An 18,272-nucleotide genomic window follows, 5' to 3' on the forward strand; every position below is an offset into this window, starting at 1 on the left:
CTTCAGTGGTATTCACCAAGCTGTCTGCCCTATGATAAAGGCTACAGACACAATCTCCTTGTGGCAGACAGTACAGCAATGTCTAGTGATACGCAATCCCCACTGTAAAGGGAAGCAGTCCAGACAGTTTTACTGCATGGGGTTCTGCCTGAAAGGAAAGCAGTAGCTAAAGAGGAGAATATCAATTTCTTTCTCCCTGCCCCCCCTCAAAAAATATAAAAAGGGAAGCTGAGGAATAAAGGAGCTAGTTTGCCAAAGGCACGAAGATTGGCTTAGACCTGAGGTTAGACTGTAGAAGACCTTCCAAAAATCATGGTCTCTATCTACCTATAAGGCCATCCACAGTTTCTTCCTGCTGTATGGTCCCTTTTGAGAAAGAGAACAGCAGTATGTACTGGATAACTGTGCAAGGAGAACCTTGAAAAAAGGCAGTCTCCTAACACAACAGCTATTAGATGTGCTAGCACTCACACCAAGGCTGAAAATGCAAGGGGCATACCTACAAAGTGGCTCCAATAACGCTTCTAATTAAGTATTTTAATCTACTGGAGACAGGCCCGTTTGCTAGCTATCACAGGTCCATTTATTTCACATCATATGCACTACAGAAAGTGTGAACCTTTCCCTAATAAGGCCATATTTAGCATGTTTTGGGGGATGGCCTGTAGCGTGGCTCATGCTTTTTAAACTGCTTTCCCAAATACAGGCCCCCGCAGCTTGGCTGCGAGGCCGGAACATAATTATATTTTGTTCTGGTGCTTTTTTCATGTAACGCTGACACAATTCTCCACAAGAAGGAGTTTAGGACGGCGGGGAACGAAAAGCGTCCGTCCCCTGCAAGGCCCGACGGGAGCTGTAGTCCCTCGGCCGCTCCGCTATGCCGGCCACGGCTACAAGCAAACTACATCACCCGGCAAGCCTCGCGTCCTGCTGTGCCCGCTGGGAGCGGTAGGGTAGTCCGTAGGCGCGGGGCATCCTGGTACATGTAGGCAGGATCCTGGGAGCCTCCCAGCGCTGAGAGCGGGGAGGCGGCGAGGGGAAGACTACATTTCCCGGCAGGCTGCGCGGGTCCGGCGGCGGCGCGGAGAGAAGCCGGTCGCTAGAAGATGGCGGTCGATAAGGACCTGCTGCAGCTGGACCTGTACGGCCTGCTGGGGGTCGGCGAGAAGGCGTCGGAGAAGGAGGTCAGGGCCGTGGGGAGGCTCGGGGCGAGGCCGCCCCCTTTTCTCAGCCGTCCTGGGCGCCCCCGGCCCTGCTCTGCCGCTCCCCGGCTGGCCCTCGGCGGCCAGGAGGGGGCTCGGGGCTGGGTCAGGGGCTGCTCTCCTCCTCTCCTCCCCTCACGGTTGCCTTAGCGGTTGCTCCAGGTGCCGGCGTGGTACCAGGCTGCTCCTGCCCTGCTGCTGCCTTGTCCGGCAGCTGCTGTCGGCCTTGGCCGTAAATAACTCAGAAAGGCCACTTCCTCTCTTGTTGCCCCCGCCCAACTTACCCTTCCCTTCTCACATCTTAGGTCGTGTTTCTGAGGGTGAGATCTTCCTGAAGCGTGCTGCAGAACGAGCCCCAGACAGTTAGTTCCTTTTGCCTTGTTTGTGCACCCTCACGAGCAAAGTTCCTCCGGTGTTTGCCAGAAATCCAGTTGCTAGAGGGCGTTCTAGATCCTGTAGGTTTCTAAAAGTAATCTTTTTAATTTTGCGGGTTTGGAATTACATGGTTATATTGTTTTGTTAATTTAATAGTTAAGTCAGTGCTAAACATCCAAAAGACTTACACGACTAAACTGGGAAGGTGACCTATTCCAGGGAAGTAACTCTCTGGGTAAAACTATTAACTGAACAAAGTTAAAAGGAAAACTCTTTTCTTACCTTAAGTTTTCTCTTTTTTTTTTTATGGTGATAAAGAGTAGTAAAATTACAATAAGGTAAAACTCAGAAGCTAAAGGATGCCTAACCAGATAATGTGCCAGAGGTTAACTGGAAATTCTGTTGTAAACCCAAAACAGATGAACAAGCCAAATACAATTAATTCATAGGGTTGAATGAAATTAAGGGCTTCAGGTGGTATCAACTTCACTGCTGAGCTAGTTACTGGGGCTGAAAAAAGGAGGAGGAGATTACAAATGGGAAGTTATGATGTGACTTAAATTGACAAATGTAATTTAGAGTGCTGATCCTTGATATAAAATATTTGAAGAAACCAACACAAAGACCATTTGTATTCAGAGAAACTTTGCTGAAAGACGTGAACAAAAGGGAGCAAAACTGTTAAATAACTTCATTGCTTAGAGACGCCTTATCTGAACTTGCTATGTAAATAGTTTCTGGTGTAGTTGTGACTGCATGGTGAGGAGACCTAACTTGCTGTTTACTAGAATCTTGCTTATGGAAGAGACAGGATTAGGCCCGTAAGGCTTCAGCCGCACATTTTCTTTCCATCAGCTTTGTCCACCAGGTGGTGCCGGGCCACCACTTATTCCACACAATCTAACAAAAAACTGTCAGTTGAGCAGAGCAGTTTTTGTTCCTTTCCTTTCTTGCATGCAGATGTTTCCTTGAGAAAGGGAACTCAGATTATTAAAAACTTTACTAGTGACTTAGCCCATAAAGTTTTCAATTTTTCTGTGAAGCGTAGAAGAGATTAAGCAGTCTTCAGTCAAAATTTCTTCACCTTGCCAAGCTCAATTGTTGCTCAGTAAATGTCCCAAAGAGCTATAGCTGCAAGGAACACTATATTCCTCTGGCTAGAAAACTGCCTCTGTGAACCAGACTTGGCCTTGATGATCAGGAGGATTGACTGCTGCAATACAGTGTACCTAGAGGTAAAACTTCCAGCTTTGAAAAGCTCAAACTCATTCAAAATGTGGCTGCCAGCCTACCAAATACCCTGGGCTCAAATGCTTATCTTTGCAGAACAGTGTGATCTAAAAGGGCAGGTCGCTGCACTGAAGTAGAAAACTGAGCTTTTCAGGAGTCTCGCCTTATTATAGTAGACTGGTGAAAACAGGGAAAGGTATTTCAATCTGATGGACTAATGGTGTGGTCAACATCAGAACTGGACTTTATTTTTCTGTCAGGCCTGAGGGGCCCAGCCTGAGTTGTTGTTTTGATTCTGTAATGTGTTTTTTTTAAGTTTGCATCTCAACATGGACTAAATGATATAACTGGCAGATCTCTGTTCCTTTCTTGCAGGTTAAGAAAGCGTACCGTCAGAAGGCCCTGACATGTCACCCAGATAAGAACCCAGACAATCCCAGAGCAGGTAAGATGAAACAATATGGCTGCAAACCACTCGTGTTTATTTTCATGTGTGGAGACTCCTGGAAGTGTTTAACTGTTTAACTTCAGGTCTGTCTTTGTATGTAATTAAGGGTATGCCTGGCTTTGTGTCATGTAATGTGTACATATGCAGGATTAAGAGTTATTTTCAGCACTGTCAGGTAGCTCAGGATTTTAAAGTTGAATGCATACATGCTGGCTTTAAGAATACAAGTGTTAAGTCAATGCTGAAGTTTTATTTGTACCACTCAAAATCTTCCCATATGATACTTGAATCATGGATCTTTGGCTGTCTTAAATGTTTACTGGCTGGTCACTATTTTAATTTATGCCTCTTGCAATCAGAACTTCAATAACAAGCTTTTAAATCAGTATTTTACATTTATATCAGTAACTGGAAGGACACTGTTCATCAAGACACCTCAAAAGAAACATTGTTCTGTATCTTGTGTTTTCCAAATTGATAGACTATACTCTTACAGACTGAAGATTTAAAGCTGTAGTGTGGGGATCGCCACCAGGAAAAAATATTTTTAGTGGTGATAAGAGTAGAGCTGGGGGTTTTGATACATGCAGAAGTTTGGGAGGTTGTTTAAGTGTATGGGGAGACCACCAGCTTATGTGTATGTTCCTCCAGGAAGAGGGTCAGCAACGTCGCTGTGAGATGGAGAGTTTGGATCTCAGGCTGAAAAGCTACTTTTGAGACAGAATTTGTTTGTAATGTTCAGTCTGGCTGCAAATTGGCGAATTGTGTCTATAGATGGGTTCTATTGAATTCATGTTTGCAAGGTTTCGCTTAAAAAGAAGTGGTTGCAGTTTTTTTCTTCCACAGGTTTGATAACCAGATTCTAGTTATAGGTTGGCTTACAAAATGCTTTGGAAAGATTTTTTTCTTTCTGATGTTCTGCAGGTCTCTTCCATAAGGGATTGTCTTTTTTGGTTCATCTCCAAGCCACTGCCGTGGTTTTCTGCATCTTACCCTTTTTTCTTCTAATTCCCAGCGGAAGTCTTCCACCAACTGTCTCAGGCCTTAGCTGTGCTAACAGATGCAGCAGCAAGGGTAAGGATGCCTATCGCTCCGTAATGTTGGGATTGTGTGGTGTTACTCTGTGCGTACATGCTGGAGTAGTGAAAAATCTCATCCTGTCTGCCTTGCTCTGTGCTCTCTTCTCCAACTGAGCTTTCATGAATGCAAGTCTTGTCTGTTCCCTGTTGTTGTCCAGGTTATCTAATAGTAGGCACCAGATAAGGACTTCAACAAATGTTCTTTTCCTGATCTGATGTGCTGAGAGTAGCTTTGTTTTGTGGCACGTGTGAGGTACTGTTTTAATAATGTGCTCAACTGGGATATATCTATCTTAAAAAAATAACCACCACTTTCAGTGGTGCTTTAAATTTGTGTGACAACAGTGTATTTGCAGTTCGCTTGAAATCAAGGTCTGACATAAATAGTATCTAGACGTGATCGCTAGGACTCAAAGCACTTCTTTCAATGGGGCATGAGAGACTTGTAAACTGAAAAGCTCATAGTCGTGATCTCTCTCCTTTTGCTACATAAGCTTTGCAGGCTGCCAGATGTAGCTTGGACTCTCTGTTCTTGCTGCGAGGAAGTGTTTGAGTGCCTACTGCTCAAGGCCTGAAAGTAATCCGAACATGTGAAAGGAAAGAATAAAAACAAAATGAAAGCAGGCCAGCATGAGCAAGTAACCCTATCCAGATCAACTTGAGAGAATTCATATAAAATTTTTAGCTCATAAGACTTAAAAGCATGAAATAGCTCTTCTCTTTTCAAATACTGTCAAAGATTGTAATGTTTGATCCAAGGGGCAATGATGCTTTTGGTATCCAAGAAGTCTTTGGCTTGTATACCTAAAAAGGAAAAAAGTGTTTAGGAAACGGTTTGCTTGCATGAAGGGAAAATACCAATTTTTCTTATTTATAAAGCAAGAGCAGAGCTCTCATGAACAATTATTCAAACAAGGAAAATGCTCAAGTGATGTTTGAGCTTCTGTGTAGGGCCATGCTTTACCTACTACAGAAAGATTCTGAAGGTTGATTAACAAATTATTCACTGGATTGCGCAGATGTCAGTAAAGCTGCAAGTTTACCCTGTTTCTTAAGTCTGTCTACGTGAATGTTAATGTGCTGTTGCACTGAAGGATTCTGATGTTCTTTGCTCTTGATACATTCATGTCAGTCAAGCATCTGTCCTGTGAGTAAATTCTTCATATAAAATAAAACCTTTTTAATGATAAAACTATGTCCTAAGCCAAATCTGAATTGTTTTCAGTGCCCCTAAAACTACTTCTGGCCTGTTCCTGAAAAATACATATTTTTCCCACCTCTGAAGATGGGTGAGATTTTTTTCTACAGTCCACTTTGCATTTACTCCTAGACTTCCTCATCCTTTCAGGCTGTGTCTGGAAATCCTGGGGCCTCTTACCTTTCAGGATACTTGTGTTAATGTCCAACATTTTTAGAAGTGCTAGCAAGAAGCAGAAAATGCTTCACATCTTGTTAAGCAGTGTTTCGGTATCTGACTTCTCCTTCATTCACAGCTTTCATTTTTTTCCCTATTGCTTTATATGTACTTACACTGTTCTGTTGGTTCTTTGACAGGCAGCGTATGACAAAGTGAGAAAAGCCAAAAAGCAAGCAGCAGAAAGGACACAAAAACTTGATGAGAAGAGAAAGAAAGTAAAGCTTGGTAATAAAACTTAATTTTCTCTGGGCTTGGAGTCTTCATTAGCTGGGTCCTTGAATTTCTGCTGCTGGAATTCACCACTAATTGTTAAACTGATCTTCATCTGTGATGGCTGTTTTTTTAAGCCCAGTATAATATAGTAGCCATCTGAAATATCTAATAGTCATAGCTAGGGATGGCAAGTGTGGCTTTTGATGACCATTAGGACTGCTGATATGTGGCTGTGCCTGGGCTGAGGAGAGATAGCAGAGCATCGGGTCTCTACTTTGAATCTGTTGTAGACAAAGCAAAGTTTGGGATTGTTCCATCCACCTCTGGACAGCAGTGTCATCAGTGAAAATTCTCTCTGCATTGTTCTAATTTTTTTTTTCTATGCAGATCTTGAAGCTAGGGAACGAGAAGCTCAGGCCCGTGACAGTGAAGAGGAGGAGATCCGGATAACAAGGACATTAGAACAAGAGGTAATGATCATTTTAAAGTTCTTAAACTGTGCTTGAGAAGAATCACTGGAAGACTTTACATTCATAATGCAAACCACATGAAGAGGTATAACAACTCTGTGTAGCAGTCATTCAGCCTTTTGGATTAATGGGCTCTATGAAAGAGAGGCATGTGGAGCAGTCTGGCAGATGTCTCTGTCCCAGGGTTTGGGGTTTTTGTCTACTCTTTTGTGTAGCAGAAAGTAACAGCTAACTGGGTATATGCTGGCTGATAGGGACTGTGTCAGTAGGATCACAAGGGATGCAATTATTATATGAGCACTGGAGATGGCATGGGGGAACGAGGGGGAGGTTTGCCCCCAGGAGATGGGGGAAAGGCAAAAGTGGTCCTTGGCAGTCTTCAGCTGGCATGAGCCAAGTGTGGAACTGTGCACTGAGATATCCATGCTGTCCTAACTCTGCTCCAGATAATACGACTGCGTGAAGAAGGCTCTCGTCAGCTTGAAGAGCAGCAGAGACTCATTCGAGAACAGATCCGGCTTGAAAGAGAGCAGCGCATCCAAGGTGAGAATAGGTGAGACTGGAGTCCTTAGCCAAACTAAGTTGCCCCTAGGACTCTTACTTCTCTGCAGATTGAGCAGGGCTTGCATGCAAATGCAGCCTTCTGACTTGGTCACATTGCTGTGTATAGGATCGGATCCTACTTAGCACCTTTTTCAGGGGTAAGTCAAAAGAGGAGCATTTCTGTGAGGCTTTTTTCTTATGTGGCATATTTCTGCTCCTCTACAGTAAATATTCTAAAGCATTGGGTGGCCTGATGTGGATCCCCACAGGTGTGCTGGAAGGAAACCTAAAGTCCAACTCATCTGTCACAATTAAAGCAGTCAGTGTTGCGCACACAGAATAAGAACTGATTCAAGGTTGCCAAAAAATAAACCCACCACATGTCGTTGGGGCTACTACCTCTGTATCCCCGTGAAAATTCTTAGTACCCAAAAGAGACGCAGTGAGGAAAAGGAAGTTTTGCATAGTCTGTGGTTGCTGAGGTTTTACTTCCTGGAATTTAATTTTCTCCCTCTAATTCTTATGGGCTGCTTAGTAGCCGTGGTTAGTTTCCCTTGTAAAAGGAGGGGATGAGGTGTTTCTAGAATCCCAGTTCGGCTCTGGGATTCTTGAAACTCATTCCCATCCCCACATCTCTCTAGTGATTTGCCTTCTTTTAAATATTCTGTATTTCTGTGGGCTTAAAATGCAGTTTTATATTTCAGGAAGTTCTGTTCTGCTTTTCAAAATATGTTAGAGTGCTGTTTAGGGCTTCAGCTCAATAGAAGAACTTATTGTCTTTTGCTTCCTACCCCTTTCGTGTTCTGGCTATTGCCATAGTATAAGATTTTTTTGCTTTCTCACAGGAAAAATGTTGATCAAAGGAATTAAAAAAAAAAAAACACCAGAGGTCCAGATGCAGAAACTGTTTTGGGGTTGCCATGGGTTTCCTGTATGACAGTCTGTAAGCTGTTCAGCCCACCCTAACCTCTCTTACTTCATTTCACATATTGGAAATTGGGAAGGATGTTGAGCATTTACTTACCATAAATCACTCTTTGATCCTCGGAGCAGGAGCAGATCACTATGAAGTATTTTGCTATTAAATATTTAGTTGCAGGGCCAGATTAAATTCTTAAGCTATGTCTTAGCATTGTTTTTTTGTCCTCCCTTATTTTTCCTCATTTGTTCCTATCAGCACAGCCCCTTTGCAGGGAGAAGTGTCACAGAATATAGCATGTCTCACACTTGTGTTTTTAACTTAGCTGTTTTCTGACCTTGATCATGGGCAGCCTGGGCATCATGGAAGGAAAAAATGCAGACATCCAGTATTGAGTTTACACTACAGCTCGTACTGATACTGTTGTGTAAGACTTTTGGGGTGCTGAACTGATCTAGTGCAAAAGAAATCCAGAAGTGTGCTTGCTATATTCTCAGGGCAAATTTTGTGCTAATGCTGTTTAGCTGATGAATTTTTAACCATGTCCTTTTCATCTTTATTTTCTTTCTCCTCTTTAGGCAGGCAAGAAGGAAATGGAGCAGAAGGCAGAATAACACCTAAACTCAAAGTAAGACATCCCTAGAAAGATGGGTTTTGGTAAAATCTGGTAGAACTTCTGCAGTTTTGGAAAACAGAAGGGACTCCTGCTGAACCGGCGTGCCCCTTTGTACAGAGGTGGTGAATCTCCTCTACTTAATGCACATCATGCATGCCAACAGCTCCTCCATGCATGTGTTGCTGTGTTTAAAGCACCCTTCCTTCCCTATCCTTTTCCTCCCCTACTTTCTGATCTGAACATTTCAGCCATCTCTGCTTTAGGCACTGAGAAACGTCTGTTTTTTACCCTGATATAGCCATTAATATGCCTTCAAGTTTAATTTTAATTCTAGTTAGGCTTTTCTCACTGTTCCACAAATAATTTGTTCCTTTTTTGTGCTGATGTTGAAGTCATTGTCTTGGCAATTCTGGGACTGTAGCTGTAAATAGCAAACTTGATTATTGTGCAGGTGGTATGAGCTGTATTCAGCATGGCAACGTGTGTTCAGCTGGACAAAATTAACTTGTTGCATTTGTTTCCTAGCTAAAATGGAAATGCAGGAAAGAAGATGAGACAGGAGGGGGATACTCGAAAGATGTTCTGTTGCGGATTCTCCAAAAGGTCCTATCTGATGTTTCTCTATTCTGTGATCTTTCCCTGTTCTCAATGCTGTAAGAATGGATAGTGAATTTTGGGAAGCTCCGTATAAACCAGAGTAGCTCATTTTCTTCTCCGCTGAGCCCTCTTGATCATGCCATTTCCAGAGGTCATCGGCACAATCCATTAGCTGTAACTGCTCCTGAGGTGCACCTCTGTCTTGTTCCCAGCAGGGACTCCTAGTGAAACAGAGCAAACGCAAACTCTTCCCCTTCAGTGGATCGGTTCATGCCCTTTATAAGGTTTAGACAGGCTGTGTGGTTATGGTGCACTTTTACCTTCACTTTAAGCACTATGCATTAACTTCTCTGGGGAGTTGGGAGGCAGGAATAGACAAACCTTTGATCTGATTAACCCCAGCATGTGGTCTGTATTTTCCCTTCATATGAGTATCTCCCGTAGCTCTGACTAAGCTGAACAATCCTCTTGCATTAGGGCTCACTGGAAGCAAAGTGTGTAGCTACATGTCTCCCCAGCACTGTTTCCTGGAGGGACAGAAATCATGGCAGGTTGGGATGAATGGGAGACTGTGCAAGACAGAAAGGGTGACAGCTCAAGCTGCCTGTCTGTGAAAATACCTCTTCTCTTTGCAGGTACTCCATATGTAAACTTTTCTTTTTATTAACTTTTCTTTCTCTCTCTCCTAACAGTATGGTGATGTTCTAAATTTGTTGATCTCCAGCAGGAAGACTGGGAGTGCAGTTGTGGAATTTGCTACGGTTAAGGCTGCTGTAAGTCTGGTGGAGACTGCAGATGTGGGCAAGAAGGTGCTTCAGAAAGGAAGGGTTTGCTGTCTGACAGCCTGGAAACGCTGCCTTGTCATTAAGGCAGTGGAGAAGGGTAATGAGAGTCTAAAGGTATAGATGCATGAAGGGAGTGGCAAAGCTTGAGGCGTAAACCCAGAGCAGATCATGCACATAAACAAGCAGGCTGTGCATGTAAGCAGCTGAGGGAAGAGACACTGCTTTAAAGAGCAGACATTAAACTATTTAACCAGCTCTCACTGAGGGTGAATTACCAATTGTGGAGATGGGCTTAATGAGTCTTAGAGGTTATATCAGGCATTTGCAGTTTAAAAGAAATCTAAATGTCTTGACTCACAATGAGTTATAATAATTCATGTTACTGTGGAAGCAGAATGCATCAGTTACCCATGTTTTAGTAGTTCCATCAACTTAAATTTACACTACAAGAGTCTCTTTATTCCTTGTCACTGTTCTTTCACTCGATATATTCAAACAGTCAAAAAAAACAACAAGAAAAACTGTCTGTGCCCTGTTTATCAGAAGTACTGGCAGTGATATGTTCTATCTGTGCTGGATGTGGGTATGGGACTTGAAGGGTTCTTCTCATGTAGGGCAGCTGTGAAATCTTTGTTGGCATCGGTAACAGGCTGAGATAGAAAATCTCGTAAGACTGTTAGTGAAATGTGAGGGAGTGTGACCCAAAATTCAGATGGTGATAGAATATTTTCATTGATAGGAGATGGCTGTGAAGAACGAAGTTGGCCTGACAAATAATCCTCTAAAGATTTCGTGGCTGGAAGGCCAGCCCCAGAACAATCCCAGCACTGTCCTTTCTGACAGCAGTAGTCAGCCTAGGACTTCACAGGTAAGGAGAACATAGGCTGCTGTTACCTAAGTCTGTTTCTATAGCAACCCAAATTTAAAAGGATGCTTTGCATTTATGGTAAGATGCATTGATTCCTAGCAGAGCTGGAAAAGAAGCTCTTAGTGAAAGGTTTGGCTTTCTGATGATCCTTTTTATGCTAAAGCGGTGGCTTTTTTAAAGGACCTTTTGCCTGAGTAGCAGCACACTGAGGCACAGGCTACTTGAGTGACTGGATCTTTGCACAATGTGTCTGTCTCTCTCTGAAAAGTGAAAAACAAGGATGCTTCTTGCTCAACACGAAGCTTCTAATGCCATTCTTCTGTGAATTTAGTAGACTTTGTGGGAAACCTCTGGCTGATAGCTCATTAAAACAGAAGACAGCTCTCCTAGAAGGCAGCTTTAGGGAGCTCTGGTTACTGCATTCAGAAGAGGGTGGAATTTCAGTGCTGAAACCAAACCTATGTTCTTAGGGTTTGCAGGAGGGAAAGAAAGTAATATCAAATTGAATATCCTTGTAAAGAGGCCTTATTGTCTGATTTGGGTTGTCTTCACCAGTGTTGTTAAAGCTTGGTAGGCGCTTCAAGTACAAGGTATTTCGTAACTTAGCTGCTTCCTGTTTGTTCCACCAGATGATCAATCTGAAGTTGTTGCTTCAGTCACAAAATGCGTAAAAGGCAACAACAACTAGTGGTTTAAACATAGAAGCTAAATCACTCCTTGCGCAGGCAATGCTGCAACAAATTGTTGGCTGTCAGTTACCCCCTGCTCCTGTTGCCTCATTGGAGTAGGAACTATATCCACTTCTTTTACAGCATGTTAAATTCTGTGCTGTAGAGCTAAGTGTAGTCTAAGTGTAGTATATCTCATGTTCTGCCTGTTTTCTGGTCTAGTTAGTAATTCCTTCCCTGAGACAAAGTGCAAAGGGGCCTGAGATCCTCTGGTTATTTGAGTTCCAGTTCAAACTTCATGTGACACTTCCTTCCCTCTCCTTTTCCCCTGCCTTATGTGCTACAGGTGTCCTTAGTCCACATGTCTGTGTCTCAGTCAGCCTTGTATGTGTTCATGGCCTAAATATTGTAGTGGCTTGTGAGACTGTTCAATGCATTCTCTCCTGACTTTTCAGGTATTTTATTTACAGAATTTACATATCAAAATGCCTTGCTGCTATCCTAGTTTTGTTTAGGGTTGTATGTTCTGTCTGAACAGCCTGGGCTGAGCCAGCATCATTTCCCAGAGATCTCAGGCAAAGGCAGTTAGAGCATCTTAATTCAGTAGCCAAGCAGATCTTCGTATGTGATGTAGAACCAGTGAGCCCTGCAGACACAGCAGATTCACAGAGTTGGGTCAGAGTGTTAGAAGACAATTTGGGAAAAAGCAGAATCAAGTCTGACTATCCCTCACTAGTGGAGAACAAGAACTGTCTCTGAAGAGTTCATTCATACCTGACGGGATCACTAGTGCAAAAATTGTTAATGGATTCTTGTCTCTGTGGGTTCAACTGTGAAAGACTTAGCATTTGACTAACTTTGTCTTGGCTTCTTTCCATGACCAAAGCTTTGTTAGTTTGAAACTGCAGCGTCTGCCTGCTGCAAAGGATTAGCCTGGTGGAGCCAGCAGCAAGGCAGGGCAGGCTGAAGCAGCTGGTGGTGTTCGCGCTGTGTGGAAGTGGTGACTCACTTCTGTCCAGCACACCTTCATCAGTCCTGTGCTAGCTCTCAAAATAGTGAGGAGTTATGGCCAGTGGCTTGTATCCTTTCCCAGGAGTTGCACTTGTGATGCTTTTCCTTTCTACTGCTTTTGTGTAAGCAGCTGCAACTCTGCTTGCAGTGTAGTCTTGCTGTCTAGGCTAAGATCTCTGAGCTGCTCTGGTTCCTTTTCCTACTCCCTACACCATGCTTCCCCAAGGCCTGCTGCTGCTTCCACTAAGATGTTTCCAAAACGTGTAACTTGGTCATCACTTCTCTTGGCTGTATTGCTTCTAGGTGTCTTATCCTCTTTGTTCTCAGCTCTTAAATTCTAGACTATCCAAAATGAGGTCTTTTGGGTATCAGTTGCCACTGCCCTGATCTGCTCCCTACCTTATCCCTTCATACCCGGTCTGGCTTTCCATCCATCACAGACTACATTCTCATTTTCAAGCTGCACTAATTTCATTCTGATTGAAGCTGCCCTCATTTCCTCTTTGCTCTCTCTGGGTAGCTCCTATTTTTGTCTGATTCCACCCCCTGTTTGCTCCCACTCTGTGCAAATGAAGCTCCTTCCCTGCTCTGCTTCAGAAAACAGCTGAAGAGCTGCACTGTTCTCATGGCAACACACTCACTACTCATCCACTTGTGCTCTGTGCGTGGGGTACTCAGCCAGGAGCTGTGCACCAAAGTCATCAAATAGTGGAGAGCCGCAGACAGGCTTGACCAGGGCAGCTTTGGAAGCAGTTCCTAGGTGAAAGCAAGACTGCCTGCTGAAAGGTCATGTTGTGAGGAGGCAGCAAGTTGCAAGTTATTTGCTTCCACAGTTTTTACTGTTTTTTTTTTTACTGGCTTGTTTCGTCCCACAGCAGGGGATGAGTGTTGTCCAGCAGTTTCTGGAGAACTGCTGGAGCTGAATAGGAGTGTTAAGCTTGAATTACAAAAGCTGTGGTTTAACTGCTATTACTCTAGGCAATTTGAGAGCAATGATTGTTTGATTGCTGCAGCTCTGAGTGGCTCAAAGCATACAAGGACTATATAGTGCTGTGAGGAGCACCTTTTGCCTCTACAACAGCATGAAGCACTTGCTCATGGGAAGGTCAGCTTTGCATCTGTGCTAGTGGTATCTCCCTACCAGTGCACCACATTTGTTTTGGGCCATCCATTCAGCCACAGTAATGTGCTGACAAAAGCCTTCTGTCTGGCATTCTCTTGCATCTTTTCTAAGCTCCTTTGAGGCTTCAGCAAATTCACGTTATCTGACTTTACTAGATTCCTATCAGGCTGTAGGTTGAGCTGTCTGCCTTCTCTGGAATCTGAGCACTTTGCTGTAGCCTGCTTCCAAAGCTTATGGTTGTTAAGGTCTGTTGTGGTGTTTGTCTTTTTTAAAAGGGACCTGCTATCTAATCCTAGCTATGAAAAAAGTTAAGACATTGGTGACCCAGCAGCTTCTGCAGTGTCTTTTTAATAGTTCACCCCTGATCCTGCCTAAAAAGTATTCAGCCAGGCAGAGCACTTCCAGCCTACAGGGTGAAGAACTGTGTTCATTTTAACGCTAGATCTTGGTCCTGATCTCTGTGCACTTTCCCTCCCCCCTCCCAGGGGAAGACAGAATACCAGCAGCTCTAGCCGTTTCCCAGCCCAGAAAAGCAGAGCGATGCTGCTTTCCCCACTCTCATAAAAACCTGAAGTGCCAGAGAGGATAAATCTTGGTCCTGCAGATAAGGGACCTGTGCTCTTGATGCCTGGCCTTTGTTGGTCTGGCTTGCTACCAATGAAATGAGGCAACAAGACATTTCCAGTCACAGATGCATTTATTCTTCCATGTCTGTACAGCTGATAGATCAATGCATGCTTCAAGCAGCAGTATCTAGAGAAATTTCTTGTGTTAGTAGACTAAATGAACTGCTCTTGCTGTGTTATGAGCCTATATAGATGCTTACCTGTTTCCAGGCTGGGAGTGCCAACTGCACTCGAGTTAGGGGAAAAGAAACTGACATTTAAAAAAAAGAGGAACAGCTTTGATTTTTCACATCCAAACTTGGTGGGAGAAGAAACATCAGTTTCTGTCTCTTGACCGTTGCCATAGCTATGGCTTTGAGATAGCAATGCTCCTGTCTCCTTACAAGCTGCCTGCTTATCCACAAGTGATGTATGTCATACCCCTTTCTGTCCATGCTCCGCAGCGTCACAGCCACATCCCCCAAATACCAAGTCTTTTGCCAAACAATGCCATTCTTCTGTGAGTTGGAGATACACAGTCAAGAGTGGGAAATTCCCAGTGTGGAGAATGGAAACTTGCCCACAAGGTTCCAGCAGACAGTGCTCTCATCTAGGCACGGAACCTGTCAGCTCCCTTCCGAAGGACTTCTTGGCAAGGACAAGAGCAGTCTGTCATGGGTAAGGCAAGAACAACAAAACAGACCACACACAACAGGGGTGATGCAGTATCCTTCCTCCTGTTAGGACTAGAGAAACTGGCACCAGCAGTAGGTAAATGTGATACATTAAATCATAAATACCTTCAAATGGCGTAATCTCTTGGATTCTGTTTCCTGAGGGTCTGCAGAACATCCTCAAGAAGCGATAGCCCCAAATCCACTTTGAAGGACAGGAAAGGATCAGACAGATCAGAAAGAGTGGTGCCATTCTGGGAACCAGTCTCTGAGGTCCCGCAGTCTGTAGCCTGCTCCTTGTGGAACTGAGTTTGAGTGGCTTTGTGGTATTGATGAGCAGCACCAGAAAAGGAGACGTCAGAGTGAGAATCTGTATGATCAATGATGTTCGGGCAGCTAGAACTGTCCAGGTACAGCCGGGGAGGCTTAGGAGGTGCTTGTGCCTTGGCTAGGTTTTGCTCACTCTGACATGACAGGTAATCAGACTTGTCCTTCAGTTCCCTCAAGCATTCCCTCTTCTGGCACTGTCCATCACTGTCCAGTGTGTGGCTGTTCTGATTCAAGATAATGACTTGGTTGCCCAGCTTTTTGTGTCTCCTGAGTGAGAAACGTCTGAAGAACGTTGTGGACTTAATGGATCCTCTCCGCCAAGTATCCATGCTGATGAAAGGCAAAGAGAAGAAGGAAACTGCTGACTCTTCACAGTCAGGTGTTGAACTTCAGTCACAGGCTCAGCAGCAAGCCACACAACAGGAACAACTTCTTCCTTCCCTGTTCCTGTAGCTGGAAGGAAAACAGAGAAGCTCGTATTGCAGGAAATGCAAACTTCACACTACATCCCTGTGTGCAGGAGCAGTTGCCCCATCTTACATATTAGGGAGCCTTCTTCGGTGGAGAAGGAATGGTGATGTCTGAGCTTATTAAATCTGTGCTGCAGAAACAAGCTGATGAAGAATAGCAAAGGCACACAGTCACCATGAGAACAGATTTAATCTAGCATCTAGAACAGAAGGGCACTCTGGTACCATGGTAACCAGCCACCTTCATGGTGAAGGGCATGGTATAAAAATCTCAGTGGGTGGTTAGGAAGGGATCTGGTGACTCAGTCACACTGAAGGAAACCAAAGAAATAGTGGAATGGAAATTTAAAAAGCAGCAAAATGAAGATGTAAAAGATAAGCGTTAGGAAAATTGAATGCAAAATAGACTTACGCTGTGTCGGAGAAGCACCTGAGTCCAACAGGCAGAGGAGAGAGACTGATGAAGTTCTCGGAGAACAGTGACCACCACGCTCACCAGTATGCTGGGATGCTGGAAGAAGAAGCAAATCCAGGGATGATTCAGCCAGGTTGGACCCAGAGCGGTAGAAATCCACGCCACCTTCTCTTCATGTGCCTCTTGTCACTGCTTCCCCGGCTGCAGTTCCCTGTGCGTATGTATTTGTTTTGAGCCAAGCCCTTGCTGAGTCAGCCACGTCAGAAACTGGGTTTTACACTATTGGTAATTGTCAGGATTGCAGGAAGTAGGTGTGTAAAGTGGCAAAGCATCAGCCCACACTCTGCCTGGGGAGAAAGCAAGCTCCCTCAGAGGCACCCAGATTGCTTGAGAACCGTCAGTGTGAACGTCAACTTGTAGCCCATCTTGAATCAGACTGCTTCTTCTCTTTGTGCTCTCCCTACTGTCACTTCTGATGGCTTGTTGTATCAGCAGGGCTCCCAAATGAGGCCGGAAATAATCTCTTCTCTGTTTTAAATTTAAATCCAGAGTGTGAGGTAGTGATTCAGGTTTGTATAGGTGACTCATTTACATGAGTCTCATGTAGGCTATTTCATTCAGCCAAGCAGATGTCAGTGAATATCTGTGGTTAGTGGACAGAAGCTTTGAAGAAACCTCGTTCTGCCACTGAGGTCTGATACAATCTGTTGCTTTCTCAAACACCATGAAAATCTGTGCTGCGCAGTACCGAAAGGTTATTTCATTCATGCCGTTCCAAAGACACCAATTACAGCATACCAGTCTCTTAATTCCCCCATTTTTCATCTATTGCAGGCTTCTATTTTGTCCTCACAGCTAGGCACTCTGCAGCTGGAGTAACCACTTTGCTGGCACATAGTAGCAAATTTACCCTTGCACCGTTTTCCCGCAGAAGCTTTTGCTATTCGATTGTCTTTTCAGCCCTTCTATTTTCTGTTCAAGATGTCCTTAAATCACCACTAAATCTAGTTCCTAGAAAAATCAGCGTGAGATTTTTTTGTTCACCTTTTGTCAAGATGCTTTTATTTCTGCCTGAACTGTCAAGCAAATGAGATGAATGTTTCCAAGCATTGCGGCACGTTGAATACATCTGAAATCAGTAAGGCCACCTACTAATGCTAAAAGGCTTTTGAAAGCAGAGTGCCAAAACCGCCACTTTGCTCTGAGATAGCAGCTGTCATTTGCTGCCTACATTTATTAGGTAGTCTGCAGTCACCACTTAGCTGACGTGACAGTTGCTACCACACACAGCAGAAAGGCTCCAAGAGCTTTTGAGAACAGAAACTCCTGTGCCAAGTTTGGGAACGTACCTGGTTTTCTTCTGTGCAGCTACTTTCATGCCTAAACCACAAGGGTTTGATTTTATGGCATTAGCCTTTGTAACGGATGAAGTGTGTGCTGGACTTGCAGAGCAAGCTTGTCATCCAAAATAACCAGCCGTATTTCCCCATCCAACCTCTGTGAGCTGGTGAGAGTAGTTCCAGGATCAAGAGGGTATTTCAGCCACCCTGCCTGTCCTATTCTTTGTCTTTCCATTGACACTATCAAGGGTCAGTAGCACTGTTTGCTGTGAAGCCAACCAATTTCTGTATGCCAGGCAGCTTTCACACCTTACCTGATTTTCCTGGTGTCATACTGCTACAAATGGTCTGCCTGACTCAAATGCAGGTGTTCTGAGTGGCTTTTGGAGGGGGGACCTGTGGGAGCTTTGCAATATGTGCTGTCCTTTATAGGTTGCATTTATTTTCTGCTTCCAGGCGTCTGTGGTCTCAGAGCGGGATTACGAGAGCCTGGTGATGATGCGGATGCGCCAAGCTGCAGAGAGGCAGCAGCTGATTGAACAGCTCAAGCGCGAAGATGAGGAAGAGTCTCACACCTAGCAGGAGAGAGTATGGATTCTCCCCACCCCATCATTCCATTTCCAAAGCTGTTTCTTAAATTAAGCCAATAAACATCCTTTTTTAAAACTGTTGTAGGGATACAGACTGCATGTGACTGCAGTGCTTTCCAGAGAACAGGGAAAGATGGCTGCATAAGCTTCAGAGTAAGCGTTACCCTGTCAGTCTGTGTACTCAGAGTAGCTGCTCAGTCAGAGGACGGGATTTTGAGAGGTGCTATCTGAACAAACACCAAACCTTTCAAAGCCTGGAGCTCTGTAATTCCTGAAAGCTTGCT

The 18,272-nt window shown here is 44.1% G+C and overlaps 3 protein-coding genes across 4 annotated transcripts in view; 2 read left to right on the plus strand and 1 right to left on the minus strand.

The window, feature by feature from the left end:
* Positions 1 to 4,315, plus strand: part of LOC308196569 (uncharacterized protein) — a 28,714-nt gene extending 24,399 nt beyond the window's left edge. Inside the window, exons 4-5 of the mRNA XM_080595706.1 lie at positions 3,183 to 3,252; positions 4,180 to 4,315. The gene's annotated coding sequence lies outside the window, so the exon portion shown is untranslated. The remainder of the gene's footprint in view (positions 1 to 3,182; positions 3,253 to 4,179) is intronic.
* On the plus strand, positions 237 to 18,067 carry DNAJC17 (DnaJ heat shock protein family (Hsp40) member C17). The gene is made up of 11 exons (XM_080594354.1): positions 237 to 1,184; positions 3,183 to 3,252; positions 4,271 to 4,329; positions 5,889 to 5,976; positions 6,352 to 6,434; positions 6,881 to 6,977; positions 8,475 to 8,524; positions 9,038 to 9,115; positions 9,802 to 9,882; positions 10,634 to 10,762; positions 17,855 to 18,067. Exons 1-11 carry the CDS (start codon positions 1,107 to 1,109, stop codon positions 17,975 to 17,977), a joined length of 936 nt encoding a protein of 311 aa, XP_080450480.1. The 5' UTR covers positions 237 to 1,106; the 3' UTR covers positions 17,978 to 18,067.
* Positions 4,338 to 17,848, minus strand: LOC308196001 (uncharacterized protein C15orf62, mitochondrial). 2 transcript variants are annotated; one of them, XM_080594356.1, is made up of 3 exons: positions 16,056 to 17,848; positions 14,970 to 15,626; positions 4,338 to 5,138 (listed from the first exon to the last, which is right to left on the minus strand). In XM_080594356.1, exon 2 carries the CDS (start codon positions 15,500 to 15,502, stop codon positions 14,972 to 14,974), a length of 531 nt encoding a protein of 176 aa, XP_080450482.1. In that variant the 5' UTR covers positions 15,503 to 15,626; positions 16,056 to 17,848; the 3' UTR covers positions 4,338 to 5,138; positions 14,970 to 14,971. The 2 variants fall into 2 exon arrangements, with proteins under 2 accessions (XP_080450482.1, XP_080450481.1); XM_080594355.1 differs by lacking the exon at positions 4,338 to 5,138 and having other exon boundaries at positions 14,243 to 15,626; positions 16,056 to 17,846.
* Positions 18,068 to 18,272: the final 205 nt, after the last annotated feature.

The sequence above is a fragment of the Anser brachyrhynchus genome (assembly GCF_964034855.1).
Source record: "Anser brachyrhynchus genome assembly, chromosome: 5".
NCBI lineage: Eukaryota > Metazoa > Chordata > Aves > Anseriformes > Anatidae > Anser > Anser brachyrhynchus.